The sequence below is a fragment of the Euprymna scolopes genome, chromosome 22 (genome assembly GCF_053919585.1).
Source record: "Euprymna scolopes isolate OS-2025 chromosome 22, ASM5391958v1, whole genome shotgun sequence".
NCBI lineage: Eukaryota > Metazoa > Mollusca > Cephalopoda > Sepiida > Sepiolidae > Euprymna > Euprymna scolopes.
This window is the reverse complement of record NC_136503.1, coordinates 48,455,315-48,481,919: the sequence shown is the minus strand read 5'-3', so window position 1 is coordinate 48,481,919 and position 26,605 is coordinate 48,455,315. Positions and strand designations below refer to the sequence as shown.

Sequence of the window (26,605 nt, the reverse complement as noted above, 5' to 3'; positions counted from 1 at the left end):
ATTTAACCCTTCGATGTAGAAAGAAAAAAATCTAATTTTGTGTTTATCTTTTTTTAATATTTAACTTTGCTAACTACACCTCCTCCATTCAAACAAACTAACCAGGTCATTTTTTTTAATTTTCTCTAGTACAGACAAATTACAATCTCATATTGATGTGAACGAAAGATCAGAATGAGGAAAGCAAAATCTACCAACTCTATATTAATCAAATCCTTTTCTCTTCCCTGCAACCTTTTCCTCACAGAAGAAATGTTGCGAGTTGGTTTCTGCTTTATCATTATTTACATGGCAAATGTTTGACTGAACTCCAATCTATGCCCCCCCCCCTTCTTGCCAAACTTTCACAAGAAACACACGTCTAGCAGAAAACACTATCAATAATTTCCCACCACTTTTTATCTGTACCTAAACCCAAATGTAGATTCCATGAACAAAGCTTCTTTCTTCGAACTACACGCCTGTGGAATTGTCTTCCGTTTTCCTGCTTTCCAGCTGACTACAATATGGTCGTCTTAAAGTCTAACGTAAACAAGTTTTGATGAGCCGTTCCATATAAGTTAACAAATTTACAGAATTTCCGTTACTAACGATTACTTTATTGTCCAATGTCTACTGTACACTCTTTAACCCTTATCCTCGAGTTGCCTCTTGGCCTTGATAAGTGGTGATGCCTTTGTAAAAAAAAAAAAAAAAAAAAAAAGTAAATCGTTCTTGTCCAGAATTTTGTCATAGAAATAAACAAAAGTAGAAAAAAAAATATCTACATAGTGTATATGCTTGTGACTGATTTTCTTATTAAAAAACAAAACCATTTGATTAATTTTACATCATTTTTAGAATGTGATATTTGTTTTGTCACGGGTATGTACATAAAAAAGATTTTTCTTTATTTTGGATTTTTAATATGAGGGGAAGGAGGGATTTCCAGTCAAGAACTTGCTATTTAAACAATTTCTCCAATCAAAATGCAAAGTTATTAAAAAAAGAAACGATTAGATTTCTGGGTTGGTCAAAGAAAGTTATATGTAGGGAAAAAATATTTCAATGAAACGAAACATTTAAAGATTTTTACTAGGAGAGCAAGAGTCATTTACCTTACAGATATCAACCAGATCATCATCAGCAATGACATCGATTGAACGAGGTAATTGTCCAGCAGGTGCTTTCTCAGGCATTTCCTGACAAAATAATAATGAAAAAGTTGTAAATATAAAGATTTTTAAAGAAGCATTTATTGTTTAAAAAAAAAAAAAAGATAAATAAAATAAATAAATAAAAAGGATTGCTCTAAATTTTGGAGATGGAGAGATTAACCTCTTCCTCCCCCATACTTATTAACAGTGACAACTATACTACTAAAAAAAATTTTTTTTTTTAAATAACAGCACTAACGATATAAATATCAATAAAAGTATAAATAACAATCTATTACTGTATAAAACATTTGGAGAGAAATGAAAATGGTTACTTACTTGGATAGCAAAAGTTTGATGGTCTTTATAGGCAGACAAGCCATATTCTGTTTCTAAAAGATTACCATCTTCATCCTAAATAAATAAAAAAAATTTCTAAGTATAAAATGAGACAGTTTTATATTTTAACAAAAGCTGTGAAGGCATGAACTTAAGATTTGTTTATTAATATATCAAAATAAAATGAAGTTTTTTTCTTAATTCTTGGCACTGAAATTTCAAAACACAGCTAATTCTTCTCCTAACAAGTCAATAAACATCTGGCAAAACTCACTTCTGCCAAAAAGAATACCCTTCTCTGATTAACAAGTTTTTTTTATTGAAACAGTCTACCTTTCATATGCATTATCAGATGCCCTAAAGTCTTGTTCCCTCATGAGATCGCCAGCCTATAAATAAACATTTTTTTCTTCTTCATTCTCCTTGCTTGACACAAGTACTGCATGCTGAAAAAAATCGGGTTTGTACTCATTTTTAAATCACTTGTTTTTTTCCTTGTTATTAGACCATGGTCATAAAATCGTTAGCAATAGACAGAGCTACTAAGCTAATTAAGAGATGCATAAAACTTAGGAATATCATATGTTAGATAATATAGAACCCCAAAAATGTGACGGTGGTACATGTCCATTCACACAATTCTGAGGCAGCATGTTCAGGATTGCAGAACACAATGCAAAAAGAGATTGTCAGCAAATCCGAGTAAACACTTGTGATTATGCAAAGGGTCCAATGTGAAAGAATATCATTGCAGGTTTGGTCTGTTCAGCCGCAGTACAGAACGATATTTAAGCATTGCGGTGAGGCAAGAACCATGAAATAAACTGTAGGCAACAGAAGCAACCGTTACATTCCAGCAAATCTAATCCAAGCAGATCATATACTCCAGAAAGATATTATGTATGCTGTAAATGCTCAATCAAGATAATCAGAGAACAGCTTGCCAACTCTGACCACCACTAGGAATAATTGCCTTGTAAAGCGTAGTCAGCAAAATGCCATTCAAAAGGAATTTAGTAGTTCAGGATACGCAACCTGTAAAGCTCCCTATTAACCCTGTTGGATATATAAGAGAAGTGGTCATCAAACTTGAGATTGTTAGTGTTAAAATATTTTTAACTCCAATGATTACGACGATCGTTTTTATAACCAGTTATAATAATCAACCAATCAGAAGCTTCAAAAGTTATTGTAAAAAAAATGTTGAATTTTAGATTCAATCAGTTCACCACCTGCCTCGAAACGACTCAATTGACTGCATCGATTCTTCGCTGCCATCTTTGTTACTAAGAATTACTTAACACTCAAGATCAGGACTGCATTGATTTACTGTCGCCATCTTTGTTCAACATAACGTCTCAACACTTAACAATTAGATATATATATGGAAATCAGTATGCTTTGGGATTATTTTGGATGAACATTGATAATTTGGATTATTTAGACTATTGTTCTCATCTTGGATGCTATTTTCAGAATGTTTCATCAGATTTATCTTCTGACTTTCAGGTGTATCTTGCCAAATTCAGGAATCTGTATGGAATTTTGAATGGGACCTCCATAGGGGTAGTTTGCTATTGTCCAGTCAAACATGACAGAGTCCCAATTTAATTTTATAGTTAAATATTTATAAAGAATCAGAATCAGAGGGATAAAAAAAAATATCTAAAAACCAAATACACCAGCGCTGACTCTCGGGTTCCAGTTTCTTTTAGATCTGACACATGGGAGCACATTCAAAAAAAAATTATCCCAAATTATTGAACACAAATTCATACAGTAATAACAAAACACGTCCAGACTCCAAATAATTTTTCTTACTTAGAATTGGATGAGTCACTACAAACACTTTATTTTGACCATTCTTACAAGTTCATTTATTGTCAATACAAGTTATGTAATTTGTATAGTCATAGTATCGCCTGTATTGAGGATTGAACCTTCAACCTCTGGGAGATTGTCACTTTAAATCTGATTATAACTTAGCACTTACATCCGTTACGCCATAGGTATTCGTAGATAATTCTCGTATGAATTTTAGAAGCCTTGAATTTATCCTTGTTTTAAATGTGGCGTCTAATTTTCTAATATGTAGCGATAAGTAGCAGGATTTTATTTATTGAGTATTTTCAATGCTTCTGGATTGAATGACCCGTTCCGAAATATGTAAATACGATGTTACTTTTATTTTATTGTATAGAAAAGGCTAAGTTTTTAAGCATGTAAAAAGAATTTTTATTTTTTTTTTTAAATCATTAAAGATTTTCATATTCTGATAGTGTTTAAGATCTGAACCATTGAAAGGTCTTACAAAAAGAAACTGCCATGGAGGATCATTAGGTTCTTGGGTATTTCTCTAATTATTATCATCCTTGGCAGACTCAGCAAAAAAGAAAAGACTGAGAAATACATCAATACTACTAATAATAAAAAAAAAAAAATATATTCATTATATTGAAATAGTACTCTTCTATACAATAACAAATCTGCATAGCAAAATCATATTTATTTGTATTCTGATTTTTGTACTTTGATATGCTGCTTTTGGTGCTTATTTAAAACTAGTAGGGATACCCGGCATTACTCGGGTCAACATGAAGAAGCTCCATTTAGACACACCTGCTATACTAAGGATACGGAGCAATTTTTTTTTTTTTTTTTTATTGTGGGCAACGTCGATACCCCCCCCCCAATTTAAAAGATAAAAGAATGAATAAACAACATGAAAATGTAATCACCTCAAAAAAAAAAGTATGTGACCACCTCCTCACCAGATATTTTGACAGAAGGGATACTAAGAGAAGAAGCTATTCTCCGGATATTGAGCACTTTTTGTTGCCAGCTTGTTATAACTCAAACTGAATATAAATGGTTGTCAAAATATGAGAGTTAGCCAAGAATGGTATGAGAGACTGTCTAATGTTTGAATTCAGGAGTACATTATGAATGTGCTGCACTTTGGTCTGATAGATGACATAAGCCTGGGGTATTTGTATTATTTGGATTCATCGGACCACTGTTCTCACCTGGACTGCGATTTTCTCTGTATCTTGTCGAACTCGGGAATTTGGACTGAATTTTGAACGGAACCCTTTATTTACTTCACGTTGGTAGCATGCTCTCGTTCTGTTAGCCATGACTGGATAGAGGTCCTAAGTAATTTGCAATCATATTTTTCGGTCGTTCACACTGAGGATTGAACCTTCAACCTTCAGAAGAAGATCACTTTTTACAATTGATTTTTCCAAGTACTCTAACCACTGCGCCACGGGGCCTTGCAAACAAGAGCATCCTACCCCCATGAAGTAAATAAAGGGTTCTACTCGAAATTCCGTCCAAATTAACGAGTTTAACAGAAACATTTGCAAGTTCAACAAGATACACCTGAAGAAAGTCGGAGGTTACATCAACCGAAACGTAAAAAAAAAAAAAAATCACTCAAGATGAGAACAGTAGTCCGATGAATCTAAATAATACGAGTAATAATCCTCATCTAAAAAGTTCAGAAACGTCATAAGCCTAGAGGATAGGATGGTTGTAATATGGCCAAGATAGGACTAGAGTTGGTTATTCATACAAATGAGTATGTGAGAGAGATGACTAAGAAATTTATGCTTATATTCCACCCGCTCTAGAGTTGAACACTGTGGTAAATGGTACTGCCAACTATCATTAATGATAATGCAAAGCTCTTTGTAAACACAAATGAGCACTCTCCAGTAGTTGTGAATGTTTATATAAGCATTTAGATTTCACTTGCTGACGGCTGATGGTTAGAATCGCCGACTGTCAACTAGACAATCATAGGTTCAACCCTGGCTGGAAGCAGTTGCCTCTCTAGTGACACATTATCTCTGAAAGAAAAAGCAAAACATTTTTACCTTAGTGGGGTAAACAGCACTTGTGGGAAAAGCCTCCAGTGAAGTCAAATCTGTGTATTTTCTTTCAATTGTCTTTTTAGTTGCAGGACAGTAATGAACACTGCGTACAACTTTAGGACGGACCAGAGAACCTGTAGAAGGAAAAAAAAAAAAAAATAATAAATAAATAAATATTAGCTTTTTTTTTCTTCTTTTAATACACTCAAATACTCGATCTGATTATAATTTAGGAAAAATTTTAATTCAATACAAAATTTTAAATCAGCAGTTTGAGATTTTATGAAAAACAAATGTAGTTCTTAGTCATATATATATATATATATATATATATATATATAGTACCTAATATAAAAACTAAATACACCAGCTTTGACTCTTGGCTCCCAGTTTCTTTTGGATCCGACACATGGGAGCATATTAAAAAAATCACAAATTATTGAACACACAAATTCACACTAATAAAACATGTCTACACTGCACAGACTAAATTTTTCTCACTTAGAACACCAGTCACTACAAACACTTTATTTTGATTATTCTTACAAGTTGAGGATTTATTGTCATTAAAACTAAATATTAGTGATGGGATGATTCCAATACCGTTCCCCTCATTTCCGATTCTTCGTTAAATCTCTAAATATGTAACTATAAAATTTAGAGAAAAGAAAATTAAAAGGAATCATTTTTCACACGGGAAAATAGGCAAAACAATTTCAGATTTCTGAAAAAGTTCTGATCATCCCAACACTCTTAAATATATTTCTCATGAATTAATTTTGTCACTTTTTTTTTTTTTTTAATTTTATATAAGCATTTTTTCCCCTATAAATTATACACACAAGTGTTTTTTTTTCAAGCCAAGTGCTATAATCATTTAAGTAAACATTTCAAAAGTTCTAAATAAAACAGTACAAGGCAGGATGAAATGATTTGGTTTAAAAAAATCTCCAGGGAGATTTTATTCAAATAAATGGCTACAGATTCTTAAGCATTACATTAACTTCAGGAAAGAAGAAAAATGGGCTTTTTTTTTCTTTTTTTTTTTTTTTTAAATTAAAAACTTAAAGTCACCATTTATCAAGGCTCGGAGATCACTCAAGGATAAAGATAAGGTGCTAGATAAATGTGAAACAAGATCAGTCACGTTGGCACTTGTGTAGGGCTAGATTTGCTAGATTTACTTTCAACAATCTCATAACTTTCGCTTCCCTTATTTTCTCTTGTATTCATTGACTGATATTTCTTACAAAAAGGGAAGAACTGACATTTTCTGTGTCAGCATCTACCCATCTAACACTTATCGTTGACAAGTTTTTGACCTTGGAATAAATTTTTTTTTTTTTTTTTTTTTTTTTTTTACTTCCTTACATAAAATAGCTTTATGCCTTATCTGGGATGATCATGAAAAAATTTTTTTTTTTTTTTTTTTAAAGAAAAAAGAAAAATAGAGAAAGTTTAATAAATGCTAAAAGCAAATACCTAGCGCCAGGAGAGTTTTCCATCGACAGAGCTCCTTTCTGTTGGTGGAATACATTACTGAGAGATTGCAACCCTACAGACTACAATGTAGCCGTCATCAAATCCAATGTCAACAAACCTCCTCCCTGACCTTAGCTGTAACAACATAGAAAAGTTTCAATGTAATGTGAACAAACATCTTGCTTCATAACTCCCAACTTAAAATACCCCGAATCAAAGTGGCTCCTTACATCTCGGTGGCAATATGCCATGTTGGAGGTGAAATGAAAAGTACTTGCATACCATCCCATCAGTAACCAAGTTTTGTTCATCAAATAGATTTATTTAGGCTGGCAACCATTTCAGTCTCATTAACCTTCATCCTCGAGTGACTCAATTTTGAGAAGTGGTAATCTAATCATAAAAATAATTTTGTAAAATCATAAACAACGAATAGGGTGCTTGCCCAGAATTCTCTTATATTAAGCAAAACGTAAAGAAAAATCTGTATAATGTACTTACATGTGATGGAAAAAAAATTATATATATAGATATATATCTATATATATATATAAAATCAAACTGATCAAATATTTTTAGTTTTAAAAATAATCTGATTAATGAGAATTTGTAGGCATTGCAACAAAAAAAAAAAAAAAAAAAAAAAAAAAAAAATCTCATTTGAATTATCTCCCTTGTTTTGAAGATAGCGTTTGCGCAACAGTAAATATAAAATAAATAAAACAGTAAATGTATGCATATCAGTTAAAATATTTACACACTCCTAAACTACTGGCCACATAACACCGAAAATAACAGGAAATAGTAATCATACACTAAGAATGGTTTATAAGTAAAATTTTTGCTTGAATGGATGTATAATGTATACAAAAATGTAAGCAAGTTGAAATGCAAAATGTTATTTTCAGCTTACGATTATTTCTATTAGTTTGTGCATGTGTAAAACTAATAGCTAAAAGTGGTTTAATTTTATAACTTTCTTACCTATCCGTCCTGTTAGCTCAAACGGTAGCAAACATGGCTGGAGCGCTAAATGTTTTGGTTTCGCTTCTAGCTGATGGCACCGAAGTCATTTTTTTTTTTTTAAACTTGAAATCAGTGCTAGGTTAAAAATAAAAACTCCTTGATCATTTTACATGATTTTTGGAATATATTTTCTTTGCCGCATGGGTATGAACACCATATTTTTTTTTTAATTATTTTATATGGAGGAAGTTAGGACAAGCAGTATAGTTCTACTTACATTTTGTCACAATTCCTTCAACACACACCATGTTTCCAAGATATTGTGTCTTCAAACTTCGAGGTGTCACATGTTTATCACCAAAACTACCAAAAAGTAAATATACAAAAACATTTACGTAAAAATAATTGTCACACTTCCACAATACAACAAGCCATAAAAAAGTTATACAATGTATACATATATATATATATACTTTTAAGTGATACTAGCAGGCTGCGCAGTGTAGCCCAGTCGTAAAATACACAAATATTATACTTTAATACGGAATTCTTATTTATGTACAACATTTGGGACTGCCATATTGGTTTTAAAATTTGGCCTTTCAAAGGTTTGACAGATTGGCTATTTTTATGTTCTTTCATGGAACCAGGTTTTAATTAAGAGCGTAAAAAAAGCAAAATTTGGCCTTAAAAAGACCAATCCGTCAAACGTCAGAAAGGCAAATTTTTAAAAGCAATATGACGGCCTCGCATGTCATAACTTTAGTCTCATTAAAAATGATTAAAAAAAAATAATAATGTCATTTTTCTGGTTTTATTTCAGCCTTTGGGTCTAATGTGTTCTATATAAAAATAAAGTTTTTGGTTATCTTTCAGATGCAAGATTCATTGTTTACTTGTGGTTTTAACGATGTAAGATTCCGTTGTACGGAAGACCAAATCGGCCAAAATGTCTGATGTTTTTATTGCCGCTTTTCTTCGTATTTTTAATAACATTTTTTTGCACCATTTACAAGTTCTTTTTACAAATAATTTTTTTAATACTGTAATAGTAAAATAAAGATACATTTATTAATTATACGGAAAAAGTATCTCGTAATGTTTTCACACGAGATTTTTTTCCTGTTGATTTCTCTTTTTTTTTTAATATTAAAATTGATTTAAAGTGATTTTCAAGCCTTTAACATGACGGAGTTTATAATGAAAACCAAATTACCGTTAAAATTAAAATAATCTTTATTAGAAATTTGTAACAAAATAACAAAATTATAAAACTATTAGATTATAATTAAGAACTTTTAATTAAACAACGTGAACATTTTATAATGAGTGTTTTCATGAAATGTATTTTTAATAATAAAAAAAGTGAACTTTTTTTACTTAAACTTCATAAAAAAACGTATACAATATAGAATTTTACTAAAATAATTTTACTATTACAGTATTAAAAAAAAACTTGTAAATGGTGCAAAAAAAATGTTATTAAAAAATACGAAGAAAAGTGCCAATAAAAACATCGTAGACGTATATTATCATTTAAACAGTATATCAATTTAAATATTTAAATTCAGTAAATAAATTTAAATATTTAAATTATGGCCGATTTGGTCTTCCGTACAACGGAATCTTACATCGTTACAATCGCAAGTAAACAAGGAACCTTGCATCTGAAAGATAACCAAGTTTTTATAATTTGTTTGTCAACAAACGGGAGAAAAAAAAAAAAAAAAAAAAAAAAAAATTGTGTAAGGATTGAAAGCGGTTGACACGCTAAGTAACATGGTTGAAGTCTAGGTAATCTTTGAAAAATATATAATGAAAATCATCCACACTAAGAGTAAATAAAGGGAAAAAAATCGTAAGGTGTAATGCCGGCGGGAGGGGGGGGGGACTGAGCATAAATAAGTGTAAGGTTAACAGTATTTATGCTTCTGTTTATGAGCGGTTAATGTTTATATTTCGTATTTATTGCCTTATGTAGAGAGCGCCATCATATGGGAAAATTTCTGGAGCGATCATTTATGTATTAAGAAGTGGATTCTGGATTGGTTGGTTGTTTTACGGCATATCAACCCTTTTCGGGTTATTTAACGCCGAATCCAAAGATTTTGAAGAAATTTTTTTTTAATAGAATATATTTGTTGTTTTCAAGTCGGTTTCTATTTAACCCATAGTTGGGACCCTAACAGGTACTATCACTCTGGATCAGAGTGGACCTGGGAGCAATGGTAATTAAAGGGTGGTTCCACACTCCCCAAAGCCCGCAAGCTGGGGCCTCACCACTGGATATAGTTTAAGGTCATATCCAGGTCCGTGGATTCTGGAATAACAGAATTGGCTGGTCTCAGCCAATAGATGGGTCGTATTTGAGAAGGGAGAAATTATATTTGAATCGGATAATGGAAAGATTATGTTATGTCTATGTAGCTAATAACCAGTTACGATGGGTGCAATGAAAGCATTTTATTATAACAACTTAATGTGTCTAAAATTGTGTTCGAAAATTACATAAGATAATGGCAAATAGCCTAGATGTAATGAATTAGTATGTTGCATGTTATTGCAAACCTATGATACTTTGGTCCAGAGAGGAATTTCTGCAGTCAAAATATTATATAAGAGATGATTTCATTTACATGCATATTATGTGATATATTGTGCGTAGATTTTTTCTATATTTATTTCACTGATCAATGAGTGGGACTTAGTAGTGTGAAAAAATATATTTTCATACTAAGCTCTACTCATATTGAAGTTAATACTTAAAATCTATAAACATTATATTTTATAATTTATATGTATATACATGAAATCATATAGACACACTAAAACTTCTAATTGAATAGTTCACAAGGATTTAAAGAGCTACAGAGTTTTGCTAATTTTATATACTGCAGCTTTCTTTCTATAGTAGTTGCTTTAATTGTAGAGATTTTTCTACATTGGTTCAATTTCATCCTCAGGTCATTGCAAAAGTCATAAAGACAACTTTGATTTACAATCAGTGTTTGTCATTTTGTTTTCTGCACTTCTCATTCATATATAAAAACATTCGATCAAGTCAAATAGTTTTAGAAATCTTATATTTTCCATTTTTTTTTTTTTTTTTAAAGAAAGTTAACGCACACACACTAAAGAAAAAAGAAATCTAGACTGAAACTGACCTGCCTTCAAATCCAACAAAAAAATCTTCATGCTGTTTGCTATAAAGTGGATCAGCCGATGCCACTAATTCCCGAAGAGCTCTCTGGAGAGCGATCACTTCTTCAAACGATTCTTCCAATAACCTGAAAAGGGTTTAATAAATAAAGAAACAAGTAAAATAGACATTCTAATTTTCATGCAGTCAGAAAATTAAAAGAAACAAATTTGGAACAATTAGTTTTAATTTTTTAGAATCCCCCCCCCCCCACAGGAAAAAAATTTTCTAATTGCACATAGAAATTATTTAAAGAGTTAATCGAATAATTACATAGATGTCACAAAACAGATTTTCGAGTGAAAAAGGAGTAGAATATAGAGAAATTACCTTCAAATTCAACTTGCAGTAGTGCTTATTTTTGGAGTTATATTGCTTAAACTTAAAATTTTTTTTTTTTTTTTTTTTTTAATTTATTTTTTATAAATGTACAATTTTTTACATCATTAAAATGTTTTTTTCTTCCCCCTAGATTTAAGTTAATGGCAGAGGTAATTCTGGAGAGGACAACTGGCTATATGGGCTTGTAGAGCTGATGTCAATAGAAGCCAGACTCGGGAATGTCGATCAGGGCAACGATCCTAGATCAAGGCGTGCCAGCAAGGGGTTCAAAGAAGTTCAAAATGGGGGATTTGGCATCAGCTGGGACTGACAGACATTTCAGACAAAAAAAAAAAAAAAAAGCATAAAGGAATGTTCTGACATCATCCGTCCCAATAGTAATAATAAAAACAAACAACCAGACAACCGCAGAGAAGAAGAGATTGCGGTAAGAGAGCAGCCACATTCTATCTCTGTCATTCTGCACACACACACACAACCGCCTTGTGATGACTCCTTGCTGTCAGTATTGTCACTGGAGAATAAATATTGTTCTAATCATACTCGTTACTTGTCATTAAAACTACAAGAGACTTTTTTGTTTATGTCTGATTGTGAAGGCACACATAATTATACAGATCTAAACAAGACATGACTAGCGATCTGTCTAGTCTTAAGAATAACATAACAAATATAGGAATTCTGAAAAAGAATAAAAAATCAAAAATAAAACCAACCCTTTAGCTCTTTGCGTGATTTTTCTGCGGATGTCATTGATATTAACAATGAGGCGAATTTCATTGTTGTTTATCATGTCCCGCACTTTTTGTTGATAAAAACCCTGGTCATCCTAGATTGGAGAAAATAAATTTTAAAATTTCAGAAAAATGAAGAATTTTCTTTGTAGATTAATACAAAAATTTTTATTCAACCTGAGAAAATTATTACAAAACAAAAATTAATCAAATTATTCAGCAATTGATATTTGAATTTTATTTTTTTCCCCAAAGTTTCCTCCATTCTTCAAGAATGTGAGTAGACCCATGGCAAAACATCCCCCCCTCTCCCATCTGTAGAGGGTGAAGAGAAGAGGGGGGGGGGTTAGATAAATGGGCTTATGATAATCATTATAACCATTTTAAATAATTTTATACTCATATAGGAAAGAGTCAAAGTTTTGATGAAATCAAAGTCATTTAGTTCCCCACTGCCATTGAATAGACAGAATTTAACAGTAAAATCAACACTTTCAGATTTTAAAGGTAAAAAGGCAAGATAAGACAAAGAGAGGAACAAAGTGAAAGAAATAAAATCCAATCAAGTAGTGACAAAAAAAATAAGGAGGTAAGGTTTCAGTAAACGTCAACCCTAAATCCATGGAGATTTTAGTGATTTAAGTAGAAATCTTTTTCTTTGGGGGTCGGGTATTGACTGACTGCCAACAAGCAGAGAACTCACATACCTGAATTTTAGAAACATTACTGAATATAAGCAACAGACAGTTTCAATCTGGAGTCGGCATTCTTTCTTTTTTCACATAAGCATTTATTAACGTTACTCTCCAGTCTTGCCACCACTTCAGACTCTAGCCATCGTCTATCTCGCACAGTGTACACTTTTCTTCTCTGACCATACGCCGACCTTTTCCCTTTTGCGCACACTACCTAATTTACATATTTGCTTTTTTCAGTTACTGCTGCTATTCTCTTTGCAAGCCAGCCATCCTTTGCTGCTGATGCTAATTTCCTACGCATGCATATGCACTTATGTTACACTTCCCTGGCTTATAACTCGCCCCAAAACCATGGTGGTCCAAGCAAAATAGAACGAGATCACTAACAAATCGTGATACAAACACGGAAAACCAAGCATCTGTGAATTAAGAGCTCAGACGTCTTTTCTGATGGTTGACGCCAATGCCCTAAACTGCTCACCGATATGCTTGCAGCTTGCACCAGTCAGGCAGAGATGTACATGGAACATTGTTAATAATTATTGACGTAACGTCTATAGCTTTATTGATTCTTCAGAGAATCTGTCTTGGATTGGTAAACTTTGAGATCCTTGATGTTCCATTGCACAAGCTATTTTAATCATGTTTCTATGTTTAGGATTTATGATTAATAACATGCTAGCTTTCATTCTTTATAATTGTATTATGCACACTATTATTTTATTGATTCAAAAGTGTGAACACTGTTTGGAGATGCAAGCATTCACCTTCACTAAAGGAAGAGTCTAAAAAAAAAAAAAAAAAAAAATTCCACCGTCACAGTGGCAGTAATTCTAAAAATCGATCTTCCTTCAATTCAACAACAAAAAATAATTTGTATTATCTGAACTACCGTTTATCTCGAGTGCTATTTTCACAATGTTTCTGCTTATGTAAGTAATCGCAGAGATTCTTCAAACTTGTTTCTTGTCAAACTCTGGAATCTGCACTAAATTGCAAACAAAACCTTTATTTAATCCATAAGGGTAGCGGATTCCCATTCTGTCAGCCATAATTAAGTAGATAACAGACAGAGCAATAGCATCCTACTCCTGTGGATTAAATAAAAAGTTCTGTTTGAAATTCTGTCGATTCCAGAGTTCAATAGAAAGATTTCAATTCAATGAACAATATCCGAATTGACTGAAATGTTGTGAAAGAAAAATTAATAAATAAAATTCAAGATGAGATCAGTAGTCCCAATAATACAAATTTTCAATCCTCATCACAAAAATTCAGAAACAAAAATTAAATACAACCCCACCACTTTTGAAATCCAAAAAAAACTTCAATCTCATTTTAAATGCAAAACTGCTCCTCATTATATATATATATATATATATTGTACGCATCCGTTATGGAATAAAATTCTCATAAAAAAGGCACTTAATTTAATAAAGTCTTTTTCTTTTTTTTTTTTTTTTTAAACAGAGGAAAATCAAATTTTAATGAAATCGATCATATCTAAGCCATGCCTATTTCGCCGATGAGAAGGGAAGGGTGACAAGGGAGATAACTCCATTATCGCTTAAAGTTTGTCAAAATTTAACTGAAACATGGACAGAAAAAATACCAAGATAAATATTTTAGGGGTCCGTCCCTCCACCTCACACTTATTTTACAGAGTCTCTGCCTTAAAAACCCTTTTTCGTTTAAAGGCATCCCCGTCCTCGGACGTGAAACAGGCAAGATAGCCGCGAAATTTGATTTTCCTAAAAAAAAAAAAAAAAAAAAAAAAAAAAAAAAAAAAAAACTTGATCAAATTTAGTGAAATGTTTTTTTTTTTATAAGAACTTAATTCCATAACGGGTATGTACTATACAATTTTTTGTTTTTCAATATTTTCATTTTTTAATGTCTTGATTAAACAACTACCTTTTTTTATTATAGGGGTGTCAGCAACTGTCAAACTTTGCTTTAAGAAAGCCGATACAGTTAGAAGAATAACTTATTTTGATAATACTTATTTCTTATATACAGTAGAACCCCGGGATACGTTGACCCTAAGATAAGGATTTTTCAGGTTACGATGCTTTTTTTTTTCTTTTTTTCTCTCTCGGCCCCTGGTTACGGCATCTTCCTTAGCTAGGTTAGTCTGTTTAGTATTTGTTGGGAGAGAAAGGCGACAGATTCATTTTTTTCTAAATATGGCATTTCAAGCAAAAACATTACTCATGTCGAAAATAGTTTTATATATATATATATATATATATATATATATATATATATATATATATATATATATATATATATATATATCACGAAAATTCATTGAGTAGAATAACTTATGTTTTATAAAACTTCGGTACTTCTACACTTTATCGCCGAAACTGGAGACGCCATTTTATTTCGCGCACCTGCCGCTAAAATCTAAGGGAGATATCAGTATTTTAAACTATGGGCGAAGCATGAAATAAATAACAAAAAAATTAAACTGGAGAACGAACGATTGCTTCCGAAAAGGATAAATTCACCTAAAATTAAATGAAAAACTTTATATACTGTTTTTCATAGTTCTTTCTAGAAGTTTATCTAGTTTAATTTTTTACTGCTAGTGCACTTACTGATCCGCGCTATTTTTTAAATCGTATTTCCAAGTTTAATTAAAGTTTTATGATATGTTTTTTTTTTTTTTATTCAATTGTAAGGTTAAAGTATAGAATAGGTACAAAACACCTCCTCCCCATGTTGAGAATGGCTTTTTAAATAACATTCAGCACAGATAAGTGCACTAGTACCATTTTTTTAATTATTTATTTTTAACTTCAGTCATAGTTAAAAATACTGATTTCTCCCTTTGATTCTAATCGACAGGTGCTCGAAATAAAATGGCGTCTCTAGTTTCGGCGATAAAGTGTAGAAGCACCAAAACTTCGTATATGCTATTGCTACCCAAGTTGTCCGCCATTACGTAACATAAAATATGCATTCTGAGTTATATCCCCTGTGCGTGAAATTTTCACCATCTATTCTCAAGCATTTACAAATACAATTTTCCAAAAAATTACATTTAACTACAGATAACTTACTCGATGAATTTTTTCAATTTTTTTTTTATATATATTACCATTTTCAACATCAGTAATATTGTTTTCGTTCAAAATGGCATTAAAAAAATCTGTCGCCTCAACAAGCACTGTTTCTTGACTTGTTTTTTAAAGAACTATATTTGGTAAAATACGTACGGTGGTTATATGAGAAAATAAAGCCGGGTACTAAAAAAAAAAAAAAAAAAAAAAAAAAAAAAAAAAAACTGACTTCTCCCTTAGTTGCCATAGTAACTAAACGATCATGAATTTTTATCGACTTTGTTTTACTGTTTATGAATATTGAAATAAAAGACATTACTACACATTTATTAATAATATCTCACTTTTAATGACTTTTATCGACTTTTTTTTTTACTGTTTTAGTGTCACTTTTATCGTTTTAACCTTACAATCAAATAAAAAAACATTAAATTTTAATTAAGCTTAGAAATACGATTTAAAATATAGCGCGGATCATAAGTGCACTAGCACCCATTTTTTTTATTAATAAATGTTCAATAATTATTTTTCTTTTAATATTCATAAACAGTAAAAACGTCGTCATTTAAAAAGAAAATGCTATTTAAAAAAGAAAAGAAAAAGTCGATAAAATTGACACATAAACAGTAAAAAAAAAAGTCGATAAAAGTGATTAAAAGTGAAATATTATTAATAAATGGGTAGCAATGTCTTATTTCAATATTCATAAACAGAAAAACAAAGTCGATAAAAATTCATGATCGTTTAGTTACTATGGCAACTAAGGGAGAAGTCTGTTTTTTTAGGGTGTTCGGCAGGGAACTCTAATCGCGACCAGTACCTAAAGCTGTGTACGCATTATAAATGTTTCTTTTCTGTGTCTTATGTTATACATTAGCACATTAGGGGTCATTTCGAGTTAAAAGTTTATTTACTGCACCCATCTGAAGTAGAGAAAATCATGATTTAAATGTGTATGTCTCGTCTAAATAACTAACGATGAATATCTAATATGGCCGATCAGACGGGTGATCAAAAAGTCAGATCGAGCGTACCGGAAACGAAATCAGACCTAATTGACAACTGGCCTTTTTGTTTTTGTTTTTTCTTTTGCTTGAACTTTGTGCTTTTCGGATTATTCCATGTTTTATTTTCTCGGTGGATATTTTTTTGGCCGGGTTTATTTTTTTTTGGGGGGGGGGAGAGATTATAGTTATAGGTAAAAACATTAGAAACACTTCAAACATTTGAGAAGGCACTTTAAACCATAAAAAATAACGGTAACATAAGTGCATAAGCACCAAAATTGTTTTTGTTGTTTGTTAGTTAAATCCGGCTAAAAAACAATAAAAAATAATCCGAAAACCGCAAAGTTCAAGCCAAATTGAAATTTTTATTTGTTACGTTTGAATAAAAAAATAATTATTAAAGCAAAAACAGTCGTGTCGTGTTCTCGTCGATCAAGTTTTGTTTATTTATTTTTTATTATTATTCAAGAAAAAAAGGTACTCATTTTTGTTTAGAAGTTGGAAATTTGATTTCGTTTTCCGGTACGCTCGATCTGACTTTTGATCACCCGTCTTCGTCTGTAGATATTCATCGTTAGTTATTTAGACGAGACATTACACATTTAAAATCATGATTTTCTCTACTTCAGATGGGTGCAGTAAATAAACGTTTAACTCGAAATGACCCCTAATTGTATAACATAAGACACAGAAAAGAAACAATGCGTACACAGCTTTATTTTCTTATATAACCACCGTACGCACTCAATGGATTGGTATTATTATACAAACACCGTGACAGCGAATTAGTAAAATCTTTTACGTAGTATTCTGTTACGTTTCGGTGTGCTGCTGAACACGAATCTGAAAACTGGGTTAGGGTTAGGGTACATTTTTTTCTACTAATTCGCTGTCACGGTATTTGTATAAATTTACCGCATGCTTTGGCAGTTACGGAATGTGCTGAAATAACATTAAGAAACACATTTTTAACATGCGGAGTGGAAGATAGTTTCCTTTACAATCACCTAACAATTAAAAAAAAAAGGAAAAAAAAAAAAAAAAAAAAAAGGTAATTTTTAGATTAGGTCTACCTCCACAATTTTCTTTTAAATGACGACTTGGTACTGGTCGCGATTTGAGTTCCCTGCCGAACACCATAAAAAAAAACACTGACTTCTCCCTACGCATGAGCAAAGGACATGTTTTAGTTGCCATAGTAACTAAACGATCATGAATTTTTATCGACTTTTTTTTTATAAGTTTTACTGTTTATGAATATTGAAATAAATGAAATTACTACACATCTATTAGTAATAATTTTATCGACTTTTTTTAATAGCATTTTCTATATATATATATATATATATATATATAAAGTGCACTAGCACCCATTTCTTTTTTTTTATTAATAAATGTTTAGTAATTTTTAAAAAGTCGATAAAATTATAAAAAAAAGTCGATAAAAGTGAGACAAACAGTAAAACGTCGTCATTTAAAAAGAAAATGCTATTTAAAAAAAAGTCGATACTGTTTATGAATATTGTAATAAATGAAATTACTAGACATTTATTATAATTTTATCGACTTTTTAAAAATTACTAAACATTTATTGATAAAAAAATGGGTGCTAGTGCACTTACTGCACTTATTTAAAAAAGTCGATAAAAATTCATCGTCGTTTAGTTACTATGGCAACTAAAACATGTCCTTATGTGTAGGGAGAAGTCAGTTTTTTTTTATGGTGTTCGGCAGGGAACTCAAATCGCGACCAGTACCGACGACGTTTATGGGTTTTCGACTATGCTGAATACAAAAATCGGGGTTTGTATTACTGTACACATAATTCGAAAAAGTTGTAAAAAAACAAATATAGAACAAATAAATGTTATCAAAGGCAAGATAAGTTACTTTTCTACCAAACTGGATATATTTTTCGTGTTTTTATTCAATGTAACATGTTTATTCAGCTCGAAAAACATACAGTGTTTACCGATGTATTGGAAGATTCAAAATGGCGCCCGACTTTCTCTTTAACACGGTAAGTTTGGGAAAAGGTGTTATAAATAATAAACTAGACAAAATACTATTAAAAAAAACACCGAATATTTCAAAATATGTCACGGTAACATATATTGAGCGAGTTTCTAGCAGTATATTGTATAGTTTATTATTTATAACATCTTTTCCTGAACTTACCGTGTTAAAGAGAGTGTCGGGCGCCATTTTGAATTTTCCAATACATCGGTAAACACTGTATGCTTTTCGAGCTGAATAAACATGTTACATTGAATAAAAACCCGAAAACTATATCCAGTTAGGTAGAAAAATAACTTATCTTGCCTTTGATAACATTTATTTGTTATATATTTGTTTTTTGACAACTTTTTCGAATCTATGTGTACAGTAATGCAAACCCATAAAATCACGTATTCAGCATAAGTATAATATAAGAGTGGAATTCACTAATTTTACATGATAAAAAAAACTTTTTTTGGGGGGGGCTACACCAATATTTGATTTTTCAAGAGTTTAAAAATTAACAATTCTTATCGTAATAAATTAAGAACTTTAAAAATTTAATAATTTATTAATCAGTGCTAAGTCACTCGTGTGGATTAAAGGTATATAAACTTTTCGGGTTAACCCAACTTTTCTACTAGAGAACACACGCGTTATTTCTTTATTATTTATAAACTTTTAAAAAAGTCCATTACAAGATCGCTCCTTTTAAATGAATTATACAAAGAAAAAAATACAAATAAGATTCAAAGACAACCAAGTTAGTTCTGAAAACGCTAATAAATATGTACAAGTCATAACAATGACGATAGGATAGACACAAAAAACCCGCGAAATATTGCAGGGAATATTTCTAACTCGAGAATAGAAAAAAAAGTTTTAGAACTTACGTCATCATCCAAAAAGTCAAGATATTCTCGTTGCAGATCGCGAATTCTCTGATCGACATCTGTAGCCATTCTTTAGAATTAAGGATAATGAAAAAAAGAGGTTTTTCTTTTAAACGTTAAAAGAAAACAGATAATGTGGATGGAAGAATGGTTCTCGCTAAGGATTTCCCGCCAGATTTTTTACACGTGACAACTACGTCACGCCTCCTTCTCCTTCCACACAATTGCAATTATTTGATCGGTGTATGGAAAAAACTGAAATGTTATTTAAACGGAATGTAAAAAAAAAAAAATGCTCTATTTTTTTGTCCCACCTGAGGACTTGATTTCCCAACATTAAAAAATCGTACCAATCCACCTTGTGTTACATGAAGTACTTATGAGAAAGTCATTAATATTAGTCTTTGTACGGGCTTTGTTTTTAATTGTATCATTATGTGTTGCGTCATTGTGTGTCTGTTTAGTGTTTGTTTCTCTTCTTGGGAACAAACCCTTCTACACTTAGATTAAACACAAATTTTCTCGAGTAAAATTTTGAAAATAATTCAATAGTGTTATTAATTTTTATTTTAGAAACAAATATCGTGTGGTCTCTTTCTGTTCGTGTGGGACATTTATTTATAAATAGAAAGTTATAGAAATGAAAACTTTATCCCAACGTAGGCAAAGTATCTTCTCACGAAAGGGATTTTTATCCTCGGCCCCTAAAATCAACAGACATTAGCTCATTCACAATGCTAAAAGTTCGTGGGAAGGTTTTTCTCGATTGGGGAAATTTTTTTAAATTTATTTAAAAAAATTTTTTTTTAAATTTTATTTATTATTATTATTATTATTATTATTATTATTACTACTACTACTATTGGCGGACGTTGGGAATCTGTTCGTGTTTAATTTACAATAACGTTATAATAGAAAACTGAACACGCCTTGAAAAGTCATAAAAAATGATTTTAAAAAGTATTTTTTTTTAATTATTTGATACATAAATCTCTATTGGATGATATTAACAAGAAAAAAGTTTTTAAAAAAGTGAAAACTATGGAATTTATAAGGTAAGGCTCAGATTCCCAACGTCCGCATCATCATCATCATTATTATTATTATTATTATTATTATTATTATTTATTTTATTTTTTTTTTAATGCTCTTGAAGGAGCAGGATTTGCAAAAAACTGACTTTACTCTCTGACAGGAAAAATAAATAAATAAACAACAGGAAAATACCAAACCAGAGATTTATTTTTATAATTTTTTGTTTTTACTAAAAAACGTCCTTTTAAAAAAATATTTTCATAAGAAAGTTAAATTATTATTTACTACATACTAGTCTAGCTTTTGAACTAGACAAAACCGAACTGTTTTTTTTTTCTTTTACCCCAAACCTAAACAACTCTTAACCCACTTTTATTGCCTTTGGTAACAGTTATTTGTTGACTATTTGTTTGTTTTTACACACACACACACACACACACACACACACACTATTTACAATTTAATCAGTTTACAAGAGGACTTGTCTGCTTTTTTCGCCTTCTGATTGGATAAATGCGTCAACATTTTCTTGCTATTTACATAAACTATCGGAAAATTGCCTCAACACAGTTATCATACAAATCCATACTGAAAAGAATTGAATATTTCATGCCAAAAGAAATTGCCCGCAAGTATTAATCTAAACTTGTATGCACAGAAAAGCAATAGTAGAAGTGTCCTCAGCAAGAATTAATTGAGCCTGCAACTCAAAAAAACACAGTGCTCATGAATCAAATCAGAGTGGTGCACTGGTGCAGTCAACAACCAAATAGACTTGTTGCGGCAAGAGGAGTATATACTCATGGCTTATGATTTTGAATATGTTTGATTTATAACATAATTGCCGATTGGTTGTAGCAGTCAACTTCCTTTCAGACTTGTCCAATAAAAGACCATCACTCAGGCGAATTGACCATGTGACTGAGTTTATAAAAGGTTAAACCCACGACAAATCCCTCTCTTTCTTCCCTGCTCTCGCCTGACAACAAACTTCTCTGTTGGGGCATAACTTTGCCCATGCCTTTGGCCCTGGGTCAATGAAAAGACAGACAAGCCAACATTGCTATCTCTGCACGTGGACTTCAATGCGGTATACACATGAACTCTCCTTCTTCCACAGGACTCTCTAATCATTTATCCTCATCCATGCATGGATGCACACTTCTACTATTAACTTCAACGCATCCATGAACTCTATATTTTAACAGATCTGTTTAATTTTTCATCGACGTCCATATATATTAACTCTTTCCACAACTAACCCTTTTTTTGTACAAGTCATACTAATGTGATACTATAAAGATCTGAGTCACTAAGTGCTGAAAGAGGAGACAATAGACAGATAGGAAGTGTCTTACAATACACAAAGATATGGAAATAGCAAACAATGAATCTGTAAGTATTTTTAGACCGAGCCTTTTAGATTTGACAATGACAATAGAAACCTACAGAACAGATAACAAAGAGGACCAACGACATTTGGGGGTATCAGTGAGATGCTTAGAGAGGTAAGGGCAGCTTCTGAGTAGCCAGGGTAAGGGGACTTCATATGGTAACGTCTAGAAGAGTAGTTGACAGCTAGTTGACGTTTGCGGTGGATGGAAGTTTGAATGCCTCTGAAGACAGATCATGGTTTGGACCAGATTGAGAGCAACAACCAGAGATGAATTAATCAAATAACTGATTAAGACGGCCTCGACAGTAGAGATAAATGTGAACCTCAGTATGTAGAAGGTAGTTTCACACACAGTCTGTCGGGGTCACACACGTTGTCAAACTAACGAAGATAATCAATAAATTTATTGAGATTGTCAGACTGACTTAATCATTTTGATTGTTATAGTCACAACGTTTCGGCCGTTTTGCCCTCCGGCTTTCATCAGGTGTTTTGTATCGAACTGGAGAACAGTTTGTTAGGAGTCTCGAACCCAACCCTTTATCATTATTACGGGGATACCATGTTCGGACTCCAGCTAGGCTCTGGGACATAGTTGCTGATTCTCTGTTTTGAATGTTACTTTTCATTGCCTTCGTTCACGATTGAACTCAACACCTTTGGGTAACTGTAAACTTTGATACAACGTCTAGGACCACTCGGCCATATGTCCCAGAGCCTAGCTGGAGTCCGAACATGGTACCCCTGTAATAATAATAAAGGGTTGGGTTCGAGACTCCTAACAAACGGTTCCCCAGTTCGATACAAAAACGGCCGAAACGTTGTGACTATAACAACCAAGATGAGGAAGTCAGTCCGACAATCTCAGTAAATGAAAACACCTCATCTCAAATATACAGACAATTATAATCAAGAAAGTTGTTATTAAATGTTAGAATGAGACTCTTGTCTTTTCTTATTTTACAGACTACTCTTGTTTTATTCCAATAGCACGTTTATCAAGAGCAAGAAGACCAAGTGTTCATTTTGAACTGGTAAACTTCAAATCGAAAGAGGTCCAGCAGTTTGTTAGTGTAGGGGAATATGAGCAAAGAACACCGGTTTAGACACTGGAGAGTTACCTCCCCTTATCAAGGTTGGCAAGACTGAGAATGAATATCTTAATTGAAGTCTGCAGACCTCACCAAAAATAAAGGGAGGAAGCTCTGCCATTGTTGTTTGTTCATTTGTAGTCAATGGATATAGGAAGACTCGACATTGCTCGAGATTGAATGAAAATCACTCTCTTTCATAACACTGTATTACTTTCTTTGTTTTACTGCAGACCCCCCCCCCCTCCACCTTTCACGTTTCATCGCCTAAAATAGTTGAAAGAAGCCGGAATGTTGCAAAACTCTCTGAATTTGCATCGTATACATATGGTCCAAATTTTCTTTAAAATCGGATTTACATACTTGAAATTCTAAGGGGATTCTGATCCCATAAATCACTTAGAGATGATAGCACATAAATATTTGTTACAAAAGGAGAGTAGTGTAAAGATTCGACTCCACTTCCATTGTCTTCCTCAGAGAATTTTATACTTATAATCTAAATTCCATCAAAAATAAGATATATTTGTAGTTTTATGGGGATTATTTTCTCATACTCCGCTTAAGGAGTGTGTTTAGAGATTCAGGAACACTTCCATTGTCTTATCCAGTAAATTTTACATAAGAATAAACTTTTAGATTTTATATAGATTTTCTAACCTTGCTTTAGGGAACACACAGACATCACATCCACAGATATTGAGTTTTATACGTTTAGAAGATATTACAAGGACATTTTTATTTAATATAGTACAAGGATTGTTAATATATAATAATGCCTATTTTATTTAATATATTACAAGAATTTTTATATGTAATAAGGACTTTTTATTTAATAAATTCCAAGGATTTTAAATATGTAATTAGAAGATTTTTTATTTAATATATTATAAGGATTTTTATTATGTACTAAGCACTTTTCTTTATTTAAATGTTACAAGAATTTTTAATATGTGCTAAGAAGATTTTTATTTAAAGATTTGTTTTACAATCCACGTTGATTCGAAAAAGTGGTCAAAAACAAATACATAACAAATAAATGTAACTAAAAGCAAGATAAGTTACTCTTCTACCAAGCTGGATAAGTTTTTAGTGTCTTACTTAATGTAAAATGTTTATTTGGCGCGAAAAGCAAGTAATGCTGAGTGGCACACAAGCACAAGGAAAAATGATCACACAGCAAATACATTGTGACCATTTTTTCTTGTACTCGTGTACGGCTTGACATTACTTGTTTTTCGAACCAAGTAAGCATTTTACATCAAGTAAAAGTACTAAAAGAATATTCAGCTAGATAGAAGAGTCACTTATCTTGCCTTTGGTATGTAAAGGACTAGGATATATAAATACCCCAATCCCGTTACAAAAGAATAATGAAATGAATGGAATTGAAGGAAACAAAGACTCAATTGATGGATAAGATAATCGTTGTTTATTTGCTGTTGAAAGACTGAACGTTTTAGTTATAACATGTGTTCATGTCCGCGCGTATGTGACCAATGTTCGTTGCACGACTGGTGTTGTAGCAAGAAAAGGAAATGTGTGTTCATCTCAAGTTCGGGTCACTATCGTTTGTTCGCACGTGGGAAGAGAAATGAATGTTGTAGTGGAAATGAGAATGATAGTCCAGCGTGTAGACAAAGAAGAGGATATGAGAGTTGACATCAGTTAGTAGTCAGCTACACGAAGGTGTTCTCAGGCACCAGTAGTAGATAGAGAGAGAAAGAGTGGGAATGTGTACATACAGTCTGTTAGCTCATGCCCCATACATAGTCGCAGGGGTGTTGACGCGCGCAAGCATGCGCCTCCTGAAAGGGAGGCGGCTGGTTAGCCCAACCTCTCTGGTCGAGAGTTGGTTCTAAAAAGGGTTAGAAGCAGCTTGTCTTTTTGTTTTATACTTGTTTCCGGTGGTGTTTTGCGCATGTGTATATTTCCCCAGAAAGCGGAAGTGACGTCGTCCATGTGTGTGTTCGTGTGCGCATGTGTGAGTACATATGTGTGCGTTAGCGTGTGTGTATATACCGTGAATGTGAGTGGATGTACGCGAACGTGAATATGTGTACATGTGTGGACGTCAGCGCGTATGTTTGTGTGCGCGTATGTATATGACATAGCTTGAAATGTGAATGTGTGTTTTTGTGTGAGACTTGAAAAAGGCTCGTACAGGTAACATTTGTTTTTTGACTACTTTTTCAAATCAATGTAGATCATAAAACAAACCTGGATTTTTAATATGTAACAAGGACATTTTTTTATTTGCTATATATTTATGTTAGAATCTGAATTTGCAGTCATCTGTCTAAGCAACAAAACAGTGTATATTGGAACGATGGAGGCGAGGTTAAGGGGGATTCATCATCATCATAATTAAACTTTGGTTATCGTAGAAATTCCATCCATATTTAAAATAATTAGATAGAATCTGGTTCTCATTAGATCATCGAAGTGAAACACTGTTGAGCTTAGTACCAGATGGATGATCTTTTGGGAATACCAGGCACTGTTGAGGCTCCCAGAATCGTACAGTACCAAGCACTATATATATATATATATATATATATATATATATATATATATGATTAGTTTTTTTGGAAAAAGAATTCCAGCAGAGTGCTCAATTAAAAGGAAAATCCAAATTTTAAGAGCGTACTTATATTTTGTGTACAGAAAGTTGTTAGTTGAGACAGGTCATTGGTACCGTCGGTTTCAAGCCCGATAATAAGGCCCGTTTAAGGTATCCTTATCGAGCTCTCTTCAGCCAATATTCGTCTATCTTATAACCGGAAGTGTGAAGTATATATACCTCGCGAGTCCACGTTCAAATCTCGTTTTGTTTAATCCCCCCCTTTTTTTTTTTTTTTTTTTTTTTTTTTTTTATCTATCTATATCTATATATATATATATATATATATATATATCGGGTAATGTAATACCTAATTTTCAACTTTGAATTATTTAAATTTAAGATCTAATTTCGAAAAAATGTTTTTTTTAATATATGAATCGATTTTAATTTGAACCCCATTTAATTTTAAAATCTCTTTCCTTATGTATAAAAACTTCAAAATCTGTATTGGTATCGGTTAAAAACTTAAAAATTCGTTTAATTATATCGAACATTTAAAAATTTCCAAAAATACGTTTAAAGTTTTAAAAAATATATTTTTAATTATATCGAATCACGTTTAAAAATTTCGAAATACGTTTAAAAATTATTTTTTAAAAAACCCAAATCTTTCAAGGTTTGGGGAAGTGAGTATTTATCTATCCTAAGTGATTTCCCTAGTTTATTAACATTATTATATTTTTCTATAGTTTTAAATTCGAAATAGATTATAAATTA

At 31.9% G+C, this 26,605-nt stretch overlaps 2 protein-coding genes across 2 annotated transcripts in view; one reads left to right on the top strand and one right to left on the bottom strand.

Moving 5' to 3' along the window:
* The window catches only part of LOC145243428 (zygotic DNA replication licensing factor mcm3-like), a 46,504-nt gene extending 26,572 nt beyond the window's left edge, over positions 1–19,932 (bottom strand). Inside the window, exons 1-7 of the mRNA XM_080106313.1 lie at positions 19,741–19,932; positions 12,059–12,171; positions 10,966–11,088; positions 8,079–8,164; positions 5,357–5,487; positions 1,476–1,550; positions 1,098–1,181 (exon numbers count right to left, since the gene is read on the bottom strand). Of these exons, the coding sequence (XP_079962439.1) occupies positions 1,098–1,181; positions 1,476–1,550; positions 5,357–5,487; positions 8,079–8,164; positions 10,966–11,088; positions 12,059–12,171; positions 19,741–19,809 (681 nt within the window). The 5' untranslated portion in view covers positions 19,810–19,932. The remainder of the gene's footprint in view (positions 1–1,097; positions 1,182–1,475; positions 1,551–5,356; positions 5,488–8,078; positions 8,165–10,965; positions 11,089–12,058; positions 12,172–19,740) is intronic.
* LOC145243432 (tRNA-splicing endonuclease subunit Sen34-like) overlaps positions 14,361–26,605 on the top strand; it is a 66,840-nt gene continuing 54,595 nt past the window's right edge. Inside the window, exon 1 of the mRNA XM_080106320.1 lies at positions 14,361–14,622. The gene's annotated coding sequence lies outside the window, so the exon portion shown is untranslated. The remainder of the gene's footprint in view (positions 14,623–26,605) is intronic.